The sequence below is a fragment of the Bubalus kerabau genome, chromosome 10 (genome assembly GCF_029407905.1).
Source record: "Bubalus kerabau isolate K-KA32 ecotype Philippines breed swamp buffalo chromosome 10, PCC_UOA_SB_1v2, whole genome shotgun sequence".
Lineage (NCBI taxonomy): Eukaryota > Metazoa > Chordata > Mammalia > Artiodactyla > Bovidae > Bubalus > Bubalus kerabau.
The window spans coordinates 51,252,774-51,268,436 of NC_073633.1; the positions used below are offsets into that span (position 1 = coordinate 51,252,774).

The 15,663-nt window shown below is 38.7% G+C and overlaps 1 protein-coding gene across 9 annotated transcripts in view; it reads left to right on the forward strand.

The window, feature by feature from the left end:
• HERC1 (HECT and RLD domain containing E3 ubiquitin protein ligase family member 1) overlaps positions 1-15,663 on the forward strand; it is a 214,073-nt gene that overhangs the window by 144,028 nt on the left and 54,382 nt on the right. For 6 of the 9 annotated variants that reach the window (XM_055537702.1, XM_055537694.1, XM_055537693.1 and 3 more), the window contains 7 exons: positions 429-1,198; positions 3,647-3,845; positions 5,979-6,139; positions 12,009-12,125; positions 12,336-12,567; positions 13,638-13,762; positions 14,764-14,984. In XM_055537702.1, coding sequence (XP_055393677.1) covers positions 429-1,198; positions 3,647-3,845; positions 5,979-6,139; positions 12,009-12,125; positions 12,336-12,567; positions 13,638-13,762; positions 14,764-14,984 — 1,825 coding nt within the window. The remainder of the gene's footprint in view (positions 1-428; positions 1,199-3,646; positions 3,846-5,978; positions 6,140-12,008; positions 12,126-12,335; positions 12,568-13,637; positions 13,763-14,763; positions 14,985-15,663) is intronic. The other 3 variants (XM_055537697.1, XM_055537698.1, XM_055537701.1) reach the window with 3 other exon arrangements.

The following is a 15,663-nucleotide window of genomic DNA, read 5'->3' on the forward strand; positions in this document are numbered from 1 at the left end:
CAAACCACACCTGGCCCAGCTCCTGTTAAATTTAAATAGCCACAAGCGTTCATTCAGGTATATCAGTGACTGCGTTCACACAATGATGTCAGGGTTGAAAAGTTGCAGCAGAGACTATGTGGCCTTCAAGTCCTAAAATATTTACTATTTGGCTCTTTATAGAAATTTTGCTAGTCCCTGACTTAGGTCATATAATAATGAATATTCATATTTGAAGGCACAGGAACATCTCATTGCTTTTGAGTTTAACATCACATCTCCCCATTTTTCTCATAATGGATTCATTTTTCTGTTTGTAATGAGTTCTCTAGTTTGTGTAGTTTATTCTCTGTTTTGATACATCTTATTTTGTCTACATTATTTTCTATACCTTCCTCTCGTCTATCCCTCACTTGCTTCTTCCTGTGTCATTCTGATCTTTATTAAAGCTTCCCAACTTTTTGGTCGCCTAGTGATACTCCATTGTATAATCTGGAACCCTGTGAACCACTTCCTTTTGACGTGGCACGATTTCGAGGCCTGACAGCTTCTGTGTTGCTGGACCTCACATATCTGACTGGCATTCATGAAGACATGGGCAAACAGAGCACGAAGCGACATGAAAAGAAACACCGACATGAATCTGAGGAGAAAGGGGATGTTGAACAGAAAATTGAGGGTGAATCTGCTTTGGACACACGAACGGGCTTAACATCTGATGATGTTAAGGGTACCACAAGCTTCAAATCAGAAAACGAAATAGCTTCATTTTCTTTAGATTCAGCAGTGCCAGGTGTGGAATCCCAACATCAGATAACAGAAGGAAAAAGAAAAAATCATGAACACATGTCCAAAAACCATGACATAGCCCAGTCAGAAATCAGAGCAGTCCAGCTGTCCTATCTCTACCTCGGTGCTATGAAGTCACTCAGTGCTCTTCTTGGCTGTAGTAAATATGCTGAACTGTTGCTGATACCAAAAGTTCTGGCTGAAAATGGCCACAACTCAGACTGTGCAAGCTCTCCAGTTGTTCATGAAGACGTGGAGATGCGTGCAGCCCTTCAGTTTTTGATGCGCCACATGGTGAAGCGAGCGGTCATGCGGTCACCCATAAAGAGAGCACTGGGATTAGCAGATCTGGAACGAGCTCAAGCCATGATCTATAAATTAGTGGTCCATGGGCTTTTGGAAGACCAATTTGGGGGAAAAATTAAGCAAGGTAAGTTATCTGATTTTGAAAAAATTTTTGCTTTGTGCTGCTGAAGTTACTCATAATTGTCAGAAGTGATATATTCTGTAAGTGATTTATAAATTTTTTTGGCCAAAAAGTTTTCAGAGTGTTTTTTCCTTTGCAAGGCAGACAGTTCCTTTCTGCTTCTTTATATTAATAACCATCTGTCTACAGGCATACCTCTTTTTATTGCACTCTGCAGATACTGCATTTTTTACACATTGAAGATTTGTGGCAACTCCGGGTTAGGCAAGTCTTTCAGTGCCATTTTCCACAGCATTTGCTTGCTTTGTGTCTCTGTCACATTTTGGTAATTTTCACAGCATTTCAGACTTTTTCATCATTACTGTATTTCTTATGGTGATCTGTGATCAGTGATCTTTAATGTTGCTACTGTGATTTGCTGAAGGCTTAGATGATGGTTAGCATTTTTTAACAATGAAGTATTTTTTAGTTAAGTTATATACATTGGTTTTGATTTTTAGACATAATGTTGTTGCACACTCAATAGACTATTGTGTAAACATAATTTTTTCTGCACTGGGAAATCAAAAAGTCACTTTATTGCAGTGAAATCTCCGAGGTGTGCCTATACCTATAATTTTTTATTTTTAACTTATGGAAGTATTGAAACTTAATAATTATTACATTTTGTAAAACTGAAATTTAACTCATGCCACAAAAGGTACTCATGTATTTATTGGTCTGATTCAATATATATATATATAATTCTGATAACTTTCAGAGATATTTTAAAGGACTTTCTAAAATTTCTACTTTCATAGGCTGTATATTGTGTGTAAAAATCCTTGTTTATCTTTTATCCTCACCTTTGGGGATAACAAGAGTTCTGAGAATAAAAATGAAATTCATTCAGTAAATATTTGTTGAGTACCTACAGTGTGCTAGGTACCCTTCTGAATTTTGGGGAGTCAACAGTGAACAAAACAAAGTCACCTACCTTCATGGTGCTTCCTTTTTTTTCCCCTTCCTTCCCTCCCACTTCCTCTGCTTTTTCATTTTCCCTTATTCCCCTTCTTCCTTCTTTAGCATAGATAGTAAATAGGCAGAGAGATGTGTATGGTGCATATAAACAGAAGTTGTTATGATCATGATTATGAAAAGTAGCTGGTCACTTCACAAACCAAAGAGAATTAGCTAGCTATTTGTAACAGCTGCTATCTTGATTATGTTTATTTGTAAGTTCCCTTACCAGATAAGAAAAAATTGCAAATGCTTTGACATTTTAACATATGGGGAAAAAAAAAAACAACAACGCTTAAGAGTAGTTTATTTTGTGAGCCATTGTCCTTTTTTTAGAACTTGGGAGTTTCTGTCTAGGTTTTTATTCTTGTATTTACATATCTTCTTCTTTGTTGTTTGAAGACTAAAGATAGACATCAAAATCAAACTGCTAAGGAAACAGTTTTAATGATCCTTAGAGAACCTCTGGTTAAATCTTGCAAGAATAAGTGAAAGAGTACCTTCTCTCAAGTAGGAAATGAGTAATTACAAGAGCTTGTTACGTTATTGTCTGTAGAGGCTATAAGCAGTTCAGTTCAGTTGCTTAGTTGTGTCTGACTCTTTGTGACCCCGTGGACTGCAGCATGCCAGGCCTCCCTGTCCATCACCAACTCCCAGAGCTTGCTCAAACTCATGTCCATTGAGTTGGTGATGCCATCCAACCATCTCATCCTCTGTTGTCCCCTTCTTCTGCCTTCAATCTTTGCCAGCATCAGGATCTTTTCCAATGAGTCAGTTCTTTGCATCAGGTGACCAAAGTTTTGGAGCTTCAGCTTCAGCATCAGTGCTTGTAATGACTGCTCAGGACTGATTTCCTTCAGAATGGACTGGTTGGATCTCCTTGCAGTCCAAGGGACTCTCAAGAGTCTTCTCCAACACCACAGTTCAAAAGCATCAATTCTTCGGTGCTCAGCTTTCTTTATAGTCCAACTCTCACATCCCTACAGGACTACTGGCCATAGTTTTGACTAGACAGACCTTTTTCTGCAAAGTAATGTCAGCAAAGAGGCTATAATAACGAGACAGTAATGAATGTATGTTCAGTCGTGTCTTTGTGGCACCATGGACTATTGCCCATCAGGCTCCTCTGTCCATGCAGTTTTCCAGGCACGAATACTGGAGTGTGTTGCCACTTCCTATTCCAGGGGATCTTCCTGACCCAGGGATCAAACCTGGGTCTCTTGCATCTTCTGCATTGACAGGTGGATTCTTTACCACTGAGCTACCTGGAAATCCCCACAATAGTGAATATAAGGATGTATATATAGAAGAACATTTTTTTCTGTAAATCCTTCACAGAAATTGATACTTATGAAATATACTTAGAAACTTTCCAAATTAAAAGTTTCCCATTTCCACATTGCTTAAAAAAAAAAATCCTTACTACTGTCTAACTATAACCTTGGTTTATAGAGATTGATCAACAAGCTGAGGAAAGTGACCAAGCCCAACAGGCACAGACCCCAGTTACCACCAGCCCATCAGCCTCAAGTACAACTTCCTTTATGAGCAGCTCACTGGAGGACACCACAACTGCCACGACTCCAGTCACTGACACAGAAACGGTGCCTGCGTCTGAATCCCCAGGGGTGATGCCCCTTAGTCTTCTCAGGTAGGGAAGTTGACCTTTAATGTCTGCTGTATTGATGCCTGTGATTCTAAACACATGATTGTTTTCTTATGAAGAATGTGCCCAACTAGGGCAAGGCATTCTAGAGCTAGAGGGAACCTGAGATCATATAGTCAAATTCATTTTACTGAGGTTGGAAATGCCCCCGCAGAAGTTTAGTAACTTGCTTGAAGTCTCACAGCCAGTTAGTGGTGGTCCCAGATCTAATCAACAGTGCCACTGAGAATCAGGTACTGTAGTACTCTATCTCCTTATAATGTGGTTTTTTTTTTTTTTGGCTAGGCTTTTGAATATTTTTTTCTTTTAGAAGTATATACTGTGTTTTGAATATTAGAGTCTCAAGAAAGAGCTTAACTCCAGGAAAATAATTTTCTTTTCTCAGGTATTTTCCTTTTAAGCATAATTCTTTAAGTGTACTTTTATTCTTTCTGAAAAGATCAACCAAATCTGCTCTTCACATGAAAGAGCATGTCTTATGATGCTATTTTGTGGACTTGTAAATTCCAAAGAATGTTTGTTTCTTTTTTGCTTCAGTTTGCCAGAGGTTTAGACAAAATGAAAACCTTTGTGTTTTGTTTTGTTTTTTTTCTTTTCCAAATGAAAACCTTTAAGTGAAAATTCTTGGAGAGAGACTGTTTTGTGACCTCTTTTAACTAGGGCTTAAATGAAATTAAGGGAAGCAGAATGATTATTTTCCCTTTTTCTTATTTCTTTCTCCCCTTCCCTTAATTGACAGCTCATTATTTCCAGTGTGTAGACTGACATCTTAAGAGAGTAGGAGAGTGGTTGTTATTGTAATGATGGTAAAATTTTGTTGTACTCAAGAGCCATCTGGGAAGCTTTCTAAAGCTCTGGGGCCCTATCTCCCAGCAAGTCACATTCAGTAGGTCCAGTGTGGTGCCTAGTTTGCGTTTGAATTAAGTCTCCATGATTCTGATGCAGTGAGCTTCAGCTCACAGAATAAGAATTATTATTCTCGTTTTAGGCAGAAGGAGTGCTAATCCTAGTAGCTATATCAGTGGCCAGTCCCCACACATTGGCTATCTCTTAGTCTCTCTTAAGTAACACAGCTCCAGGAGTTACTTCTATTTGAGAAAGGAGGAAAAGAAGAGTGATAGGATATTTTAATATGTGTTTTAATCCTTCTGGCAGTTACAGAATTCAAGGCATCAACAGAGGATCAGTAGCACTGTAACTCTTTGTTGCCCTGAAACTCCATAGGCATGGAATTCCATGGTAAAATAATGCTCCCTTGCCCCCAGAGGCGTTCACCAGGCCTGTGGCTCCTTCTTTCGTTTTAGTCTGCATTTACCTCATATTGGCTGGGACTGTGTTAGTAGAGTTGCAGTTGTCTCGCCTGGCTCACCATCGTTTAACATGAGAAAAATCAGAGAACAACTGCCCTCTTCATATCACAGTTACTTGACTGGGTTGACAGTGCTTTTTTGGTGCTTAAAAAGTTGTCATTAGTTCTGTTCGGCAAATCTAAAGAGCAGTCAGTCAGTGAGGATCTTCCTGGACTTTATTCTTTAGCTAGTGTCTGCCTTCTTAGCCTGAGAGGGGTTACTTCTCCTGTACTTTTACCCCTCTACACTCCTGACATTCATAGTACTGTTTCTCATTTGTGTTATGTGACTAGGCACTTATCTTTTGTTTCCATAACTTACCTATAGACTATTACTTTGAATCCATGTGACTACTTTCATGGCTACTAGTAAATGTATATATCTGAAGTAACTGTAAGTTATCTATCTTTATTGTCTAACTACAATATGCCTACCAAAATACCCCTGTCATCTTGGTATTGTAATTAAAGGAAAGCTCCACGAAGGCAGAGATTTTTTTAAAATCTATTTTGCTGATTTCTGTATTCTCCCTACTTGTCATGTCACTTTCATTTTGCTTGAACAAATGAAAAGGTATTACTACTTTTATAGTAAAAGCATCCTATGAGATAATGATTTTTAAAACTGCAGAGTCTATCTTCCCTCTCCCCAGTTAAACTGTAGCCAACTTGTGTAGTTTTTCCAGGTTGCATATTTCTATAAGGAGATTGTTATGTATATATTATTTTCTAATTGGATTTCTATGCTAACCATTATTGTTTCCTTAAAGGCAAATGTTCTCTAGTTACCCAACTACCACTGTGCTTCCCACACGTCGTGCACAGACTCCTCCAATATCATCATTACCAACCTCTCCTTCTGATGAAGTAGGAAGAAGGCAGAGCTTAACTTCTCCTGATTCCCAGTCAGCAAGGCCAACCAACCGCACAGGTGCGTGTGCTGTCATGCACTTTGACACCCAGACCTTGGCATTCCATGTGGGTGGGACTTGATTATGTGGGCATTGTGTTTTATCGTCACTAAAACAGTGGTTTTTTAGCTTTTTGTTTTGTATTGGGGTATAGCTGATTAACAATGTTGTGACAGTTTCAGGTGAACAATGAAGGGACTCAGCCACACATATACATGTATCCATTCTCCCCCAAACCCCTCTCCCATCCAGGCTGCCACATAGCATTGAGCAGAGTTCCATGTACTATACAGTAGATCCTTGTTGGTTATCCTATTTTTTTTTAATTTATTTTTTTATTGAAGGATAATTGCTTTACAGAATTTTGTTGTTTTCTGCAAACGTTAACATGAAGCAGCCATAGGTATACATATATCCCCTCCCTTTTTGAAGCCCCCCCCACCCCCATCATCTCCCTCGCCTTCCCACCCCTCTAGGTTGATACAGAGCCCCTGTTTGAGTTTCCTGAGCCACACAGCAAATTCCCATTGGCTCTCTATTTTACATATGGTAATGTAAGTTTCCATGTTACTCTTGCCATACTTCTCACCCTCTCCTCCCTTCTCCCCATGTCCATAAGTCTATTCTCTATGTCTGTTTCTCCATTGCTGCCCTGTGAACAAATTCTTCAGTACCATTTTTCTAGATTCCATATATATGCATCAGAATATGATATTTCTCTTTCTCTTTCTGACTGAGGTCCTACTCTGTAGATCAGCACGTCAAGCACTTAAAGGGGCATGCTGGGTGGGGTCCTACTCTGTAGTTCAGTGTATCAGGCGTTTAATGGGCCAAGCTTTCTGTTGTTCAGCTGCCCATGCTGGCGTGAAGGGGGAAAGAGACTATGGTGATGGCTCCATCCCCTACATGTGACTCAGCAGTATCGCCTTGCTTCCATGGCTGCCCAGCTTTGCTCCACAGGCAATTCCTACCACAATCTCCTCCCTCACCTCCCCTCGATCCGTCTCTCCGCAGTCAATAGCAGCCCTCACCCTGGCATTCCTCCACAATCCCTAAACTCCAGCTCCCACCCTCCACGCCTTCCAGGGTACCTGCATCCCTGTCGTGGTTATGTATGGCTGCGGCAAGGACTGTCTGATTCTCATTCCATTTAGGCTGCCACAGATGAGCTGTTTCACTCTCAGCCTTAGATGTTTCTTCTCTGACTCAGACAATTGCCCCGATGTGGAGATGGGACCCCTGCTTCAGTCTCCCAACCCACTGAGGGCAGGTCCAGTCCTACTAACACTCCTGTTTTCCCCCCTAGTTCCTTCAACCTACTGAGTTTTGCATGGTTCTATATATTCTTTTCAGCTGGTCAGGTACTCCCATCTGTTTTCAGCTGGTGTTCTGCATGCTCTTCTATGTCTAAAGGTATATTCCTGATGTATCTGTGGAGAGAGATGTACTCCACGTCCACCTGCTCCTCTGCCATCTTGTCCTCCAAGTTAGTTATCCTTTTTTTTTTTTTTTTTAGTTATCCATTTTAAATATAGCAGTGTGTACGTGACATCCCAAACTTTCTAACTTGTCCCTTCCTCTTGGCAACTGTAAGGTCATTTTCTAAGTCTTTGAGTCTCTTTCTGGTAAAACAGTGCTTTTAATTAAAGGGAATCTTCCTCATCAAACTGAGCTGTCTTCTCTGTTTTGAAGCTGTAGATTGAATTATGCCTTTTTTATAGAGAAATTTTGAGTTTTAGTTGCTCAGTCATGTCGACTTTTTGCAGCCCTGTGGACCGTAGCCCACCAGACTCTTCTGTCCATGGTATTCTCAGGCAAGAATCCTGGAGTGGGTAGCCATTCCTTTCTCCAGGGTATCTTTCTGACTCAGGGATTGAACCCAGGGTCACCTGCATTGCAGGCAGATTCTTTACCATATGAGCCACCAGGGAAGCACCCAAAGGTCTTGGGAAATTCCGTGTGTTTTTCCCTTCATATTGTAGTTTTCTAGAAGTTTTTGTGTATTTTTTTTTTCCATGTCTGTTTAACATACTCAGTCTTTCCTCTGCCTTATGGAATACATGGAATAACAGTTCTCATTATTAGAACAGTTATGTTCTGTGAACACAGAATTAGCAAAAATGGAACCACTATTCCTGGTGAAAATACAGGGCTAGTTTTTTGCGAGCTTCTGATCACACTCTGTCAACTGATCAAAATAAATCTTATTTTATGTGTGTTTCAATTTAAAGACACCATATTTAATATAATGTATTATTGATTCATTAGCATTGAACTCATGGCTAGGAGCACTATTAACTCATGCCTTTGTGAAGCTTAACATATATTTTCTCCGTAAGGCACATTGTAGCCTTCTTGCACTTAGGAACACCAGACAGCATTTCAATGCTACACTTGGAGGCTATTTTAAACAATGAAATCACCAACAAAAAGTACAAAACATGCAAAAAAAAAGTACACTAAATGACATGAAAAGGATACTTGTTATAGTCTGAAAACTGAAACAAGAATACACAGCATCACCTTGTTTGACCTTAGCTGGAAATAAATGCATCAGGAGACTGAATCTTTTGGTCATCCTGTGCATGTGAATGACTCTGAAAGTGCCATGAGTATTGATTTTGGAGTTATAAATCAATTTTAATGAGTAAATTATTGGCAGATATGGAATCTACAAATGAGAGTCAACTGTATTTATGGTATCTGTTTTAATATCTTGTACTTAATTTATCAATTCTCTCATTTATAGGTCTGTTTCTAGTAACTAATTTATCTCTTCATTTTGAATTGTACTTTCTTGATTCTTTGCATGTTTGGTAACTTTTTATTGGATACCAGACATTGTGAATTTTACCTAGTTGAGTGCTGGATATTCTGTACTTTTGTAATTGTACTTTAACTTTGTTCTAGAATACAGTTAAGTAACTTGAAAACAACTGGATTCTTTCAAGACTTCCTTTTAAGCTTTGTTAGGTGGGACCAGGACAACCTTCAGTTTGTTTAGTATTCTATCCAGTGCTTTATGCCTTATTACAAAGTTTTTTTTCATTCTGGCTTGTTGTAACACAGATGCTTCCCAACCTTATATGAGCTCTAAGGATTGTTCTGCCTGCTGCTTCTTGGGTGACTCTTTCCCTGGCTTTGGATAGTTGTTGTATTAGCATCAGCTGAAGGCTTGAGGTGACGAGGACCCTCTGCACATTTCTGGAGTTCTCTGTATAGGTCTCTCTTCTTTTCATACAGATGAAAAGAGTATCCTACCCTGGTGTCTGGTATCCTACCCTGTTAATTCTAGCCACCTTTGAATCTGTACTTTGTCTCCACCATTCAGAGAGACCCCTAAGTGTAGCTTGAATTTACCTTCCCTGACCTGAAGGTTTGGAAATTTTTTCCAGGCCATAAGCTAATGCAATTTTATACCTTGCCTCATTTGATTCCCTTCTTTCAGGATTACCGCCCCACACTGCCTATCATCCATCTGCAGACTGTTTGATAATTTTTGTCTTTTTTTTTAGTTGCTTAAGGTAAGGGTAAATCTAGCCTTTGTTACTCTTTCATGGCAAGAAGGTGAACTTCAACAGATACATCAGGGCTATCACCACTGTAGCAGTAATGACTTTTTTTCTAAGCAAAAATAAGAATGATAGTCTTCTCTCCTTCCCTTCTTCCTTACTAATCCAATTCAAAAGCCATTAAGTGAGGCCAATCTAGGTAGGCATTCATGCCAGCAGGGTAAGGGAGGTGTGTGGCATGGTAGCCCAGAGTGGGTTGTCAGAGCCAGGTTTGGGTGAAGAAAACTTCTGTGTGTGGAGTGGCCTGGCATTGAGCTTTTTGAGTCCAGGTGGGGTGAGGAAGTGTCCTCACAGTCTGGCACTAGGTGTCAGAGCCATGTAGGTTGAAGAGGGCCTCCGCTGGCAACTGTCCACTGAGAGAGCCTTGGAGCAGTGATGCTTCAATAGCAGTACACACACCTAGTGCCAAAATCCTATCTTCTAAATACTGTTCTCTATTAAAAGAAACCTTGATCTTCTGAGAGAAGTGGCACTTCAGGTCTGAGTATGAGATGAGTGTAGAATGGCTTGTGCCACAAAGTGGTGAAATACTCAGAGAATGATGGACACAGGCCTGAAGGACATATAAATTAGAATGGAAGGGCATCCACTGGCCAAATCTGGGAGATTTGAGACATAAAAAACAATAATTACAATAACAGATAATAACTCTTGAATGCAATAAGAATCTATAACCATATGAAAAAGGAGGAGCTTTGCTTTAGAGTGGAGTACCAACTGATGAATCTGAAAGCACTGATGGACTTTAAAATACCATCATTTGTCAGCTATCATAGTGTTAATTAATTCAGCCAGTAAACATAAACGAGTTGGACTGTGAAGAAAGCTGAGTGCCGAAGAACTAATGCTTTTGAACTGTGGTGTTGGAGAAGACTCTTGAGAGTCCCTTGGACTGCATGGAGATCCAACCAGTCCATTCTGAAGGAGATCAGCCCTGGGATTTCTTTGGAAGGACTGATGCTAAAGCTGAAACTCCAGTACTTTGGCCACCTCATGCGAAGAGTTGACTCATTGGAAAAGACCCTGATTCTGGGAGGGATTGGGGTCAGGAGGAGAAGGGGACCACAGAGGATGAGATGGCTGGATGACATCACCGACTCAATGGACGTGAGTCTGAGTGAACTCTGGGAGTTGGTGATGGACAGGGAGGCCTGGCGTGCTGCGATTCATGGGGTCGCAAAGAGCCCGACACGAATGAGCGACTGAACTGAACTGAACTGAAACATAAACGAAAGTGGAAGTGTTAGTCACTCAGTCTCGTCTGACTCTGCAACCCCATGGACTGGGCCCACCAGGCTCCTCTGTCCATGGGATTCTCCAGGCAAGAATACTGGAGTGGGTAGTCAATCCCTTCTCTAGGGGATCTTCCTGACCCAGGGAACAAACCTGGGTCTCTAGCATTGCAGGTGGATTCTTTACAGTCTGAGCCACCAGGGAAGCCCCAACATAAATGCTGAGTGAAACTTTGATGAAGAATCAGATATTTACATAGTCTCATAGTTTTTTCTCCACAAATACTTATTAATTACAAAGGAAAAGAAAGAGTTAATTTTACAGTGGAGAAACCTGGCAGATACCAGCTTAACTCAAGTAATCAAAGTTCCATCATCAGTAATGAGACAAAATAAAATCATGGACCATCTAATAGAATGCAGTAAGAAGGCAACTTCAGTTCTGTGATACTCCTGCAAAAAGCACAACCTGAATCTAATCATGAGGAAATAGCAGACACCAGATTGAGGGACTTTCTACCCTGTAACTGGCCTGGAATCTTCTAAATATCGGAGGCTGAAGAGACATGAAAAATTAAATGTAAAGATTATCCTGGATTGGATCCTTTGCTGTAAAAAACATCAAGACTTTCCTTGAAACTAGAATCTGGATTAGATGATAATTGTGAATTTCCTGACTAGATAGTTGCATTGTGGTTATGCAGGAGAAAGTTATTATTTGTAGGAGTGATGTATTAGTATATTCAGGGAAGATGGAGCATTATGTCTTTTACTTATTCTCCAGTAGTTCAGGGTAAAAGAATTTTTTGTACTGTTCTGTAAAATTTCTGTAAAATTAAAAACTTTTTGTAAATAGGAAACTTTTAAAAAAGAAAATATTAACCATTGTTTTCAGCAAGTTTATTTCATAATAGCTGGTTTATCTTTAAGAAAAACTGTAATCACATTCAATTAGTGAATTCTTTAACATTTCATTAAATGTAGACAGTATTAAGAAAATTGGGAATTATGGTCACTAAAGGAACACTTTTTACTCATGCTATATAGTGATATTTAGGACTTTACCTCTGTTTCTTTTGTTTCAGCCTTGTCAGACCCAAGCAGTAGACTTTCAACTTCTCCTCCTCCTCCAGCGATTGCAGTACCCTTGTTAGAAATGGGGTTCTCTCTCCGGCAGATTTCGAAAGCCATGGAAGCCACAGGTACTGTAACTTTTTAAGTATCAATATATGCAGATATGAGAAACATGATCTTTATTAAGGGTGATATGTTTTTTAAGAGGCCATAAAGCTTGATAAAATTTTTAATACAAGATTTAATTACAGTTGCATCATAGCAGGCACTCTTAAACTGATAGCAGGAATAATTATTTTGCCCAAAGTCAATATTAGACCTTTTTTCCACCCGTTCAGGTGCTCGAGGCGAGGCTGATGCCCAGAACATAACCGTCCTTGCCATGTGGATGATAGAGCACCCTGGGCATGAGGATGAGGAAGAGCCCCAGTCAGGCAGCACAGCAGACTCAAGGCACGGAGCAGCAGTTGCAGGCAGTGGTGGGAAGTCAAATGATCCCTGTTATTTGCAATCACCAGGAGACATACCGTCAGCTGATGCTGCTGAAATGGAGGAAGGCTTTAGTGAAAGGTGAAATTCCAATTTCCATATTCCTTTTCCATGTGTTATAAATGGTGCCTCAAGAGCCCCACTTATGTCCCTTCATAGGTGCTTCCAATGTATAAGGTTGTTAAGTAGAGATATATGAAAAGATGGGCATTTCAGTTATAAGTTTATGTTTTTGTGAAGGGTGAAAATGACATGACAGGTTTTGACTTGAATGATATTTTTATGAAAATAAGGAAATAATTTTAATATAAAGTTGCTGAAAAGAACAACTAAAAACTAAAATGTTTATTCTGAAATAAACATGTTGATAAAATAATTTTATTATATGTTAAATAACTAGAATGTTCATTTTTATCTAATTGATTTAATGCATCCAATAGAAATGGATTCAGTAGAAATCTTTGTGTCTCTTAATATAGGTTTATATTTTCATCTCACCTTTAGTTTTTAATATCCAATGCAATGCACCCTTTTTTAAAGTTGCAAAACAACTTCTGTAATAATGCCTAGCCTAAAAAGAAATGTAGAAACCAACATAACATTGTAAAGCAATTATCATGCAACTAAAAAAAATGTAATAAAATATTCTGTAATTCTTTCTAAAATGCTCCTCATTCAGCACTTCTTATGACTTTAAATCTTCATTTCATTTTAGTTCATGAAGTCATATTGGGGCTTGTATCTTATATTAATCTTCAGGCTTTTTCTGGCAAGCTCAGTGAATATTTCCATAACTTATTTTGAAATATTTGTTGTTCCAAGGCAAGGATTTCCAGTCATTTCAGATTTTCAGTATATAATCATTTAAGATTTAGTTAAGGCTATTGACCTCATTTGAATTTAAACTTGTATTAAGCATAATTTCATGGTTGGTATATTTCAAAATCAGATAACATTACTGCTCAGAGCAATATGACATTTATAACTTAGGAACTTTGCCAAGCACAAAAGATATATTTCAAAATTTTATCATAAACATATTGTTCTTGATAATACTTGGAGGAAAATGTACTGCAAGCAAGTTAGTACCTGTGTTTTCTGTTCATGATGATTTTTTAAAATGTGCATTGCTTTCAAACTTGCACTTTTAGTGCTGATAATCTGGATCATGCAGAGAATGCAGCTTCTGGAAGTGGACCGCCGGCTAGGGGTCGCTCAGCAGTAACAAGAAGGCACAAGTTTGATTTAGCTGCTCGAACATTGCTAGCAAGAGCAGGTAAGTATATGTTTCACATCCTTCTCTTGATGAAAGTATTATATAGTTTGTTTATATTTTAAAGTCAATGTATAAGCAACATTAAAGAAGATGTAGATTAATAATATTAAATATTCAGTACCTCCACATTCAAAGAGCAACTATTTGCATATTACTTTCTATGCATTTATATAATTTTATTTAATTTAAATCACAGCATACATTCATAACTTTGTTTTTAAGTTCCCTCTGGATGCAGAAGGCTATAGTAGTCACTTGTAGATATTGAGAAATTTCATAAATGCTCTCTCTGCCCTCAAGAAACATAATTTAAGAAGTGAAGATACATGTTTAAGATATCACAGGTGAGAAGGAACTAGAAAGAGTTCTGTGTCAAATAGGCACTGGTTTTTCTGATGTACTTTGTGGACTTCAGGGCTTTACTACTAGGTAAGGCCCTGGCTAAGCAAAAATGTATTTTTTCGTTACATTAGTAAATATTTTGAGGATTATGTTATTGGCATATGAAATGTAAGTTATAGGGAATATATTTTCCAAACTGAAATCTAGAATATGCTTTTTGTCAAAGCAGAGTTTAATCCTTGAATTCTTAAAACATAAATAATGATTCAGTAGTTTATAGGAACAGTCATTGAGACTGTCATAGAACATATAGGATGTATATTTAATATATAGTGAAAGGGACTGATTTTAAAAAACGGAAAGGATAATGACAGCCCACATTTACTGAGTGTTCTTCTGTATAACAAACTTTATGAAATATTTTACACGGACTATCTTATTTAAACCTATCAGCAACTGTGCAAGGTATGAATGCTATTATCCCCATTTCACAGAAGAAGAAGCACATATGATAGGTAAAGTTTTATGTTTATGATCTGGAGTCCAGTAAGTCAGCTGAGATAGGCTCTTACCTGCATTGTACGGCAGTTAAGAACTGGCGAAATATTCAGAATTATTTTATACATGCAAATAAAATGCCTTTCTTGTTTTGTTCTGAGCGGGGTTATACCGCTCTGTGCAGGCCCACAGGAATCAAAGTCGGAGAGAAGGAATATCTTTGCAACAAGACCCAGGGGCGTTGTATGACTTTAATTTAGATGAGGAATTGGAAATTGATCTTGATGATGAAGCGATGGAAGCTATGTTTGGACAAGACCTGACCAGTGACAATGATATTCTGGGAATGTGGATCCCAGAGGTACTGGATTGGCCTACCTGGGTGTGTGTGACTGCAGCGGGGGCTGCTCTGACTTATTTTCCTGCCCTCCTGTTCATACAGCTTACTAATAACAGCCTTGCCTAGAGTTGTAACACTCTGAAAAGTCTGACATCTCATCCTAAAGTTTGGGGCTCTAACACTTGAGGTTACTTTGATACCTACAAACTAATAAGAAAAAGTCTCTCTTGTTGCTTTCTCTGTGCGATTTTATTGCTTCTCTCCCCAGACTAGATGAATAGAGCCATATTGTGATCATTTGATTCTAATATCAAAGATAGATTACAAAATAAGCATCAGGTCCCAATCAACTCTGCTGGGTATTTAACATGGCTGCTGTGCTTATCTTGCTGTTGAATGCATGCTCTTCTCCTTCATAGGTTCTATTTAATCACTGTAATGCCTCATTCTAGGAGCCAGTGCCACCTAGATCTTGTAAATACGTCCATCAAAGGGCAGGGTGCATGGTGGGTTTGTATGTTTATATTGTTTAGCATTACACTTTTTGTAGCAGGGAAACTGAGAAGTTCACAAGTGTAAGTTTTATAGGGAAGATCATATATCAAGTTAATAAGATAAATTAATCTAAATGACTTCTTAGAGATTCGGAAAATAGATATGCATGTTATGATCAGATAAAAGTTTTCATTGGAGGGATTTTAAATCATTGAGATGAGGCAGA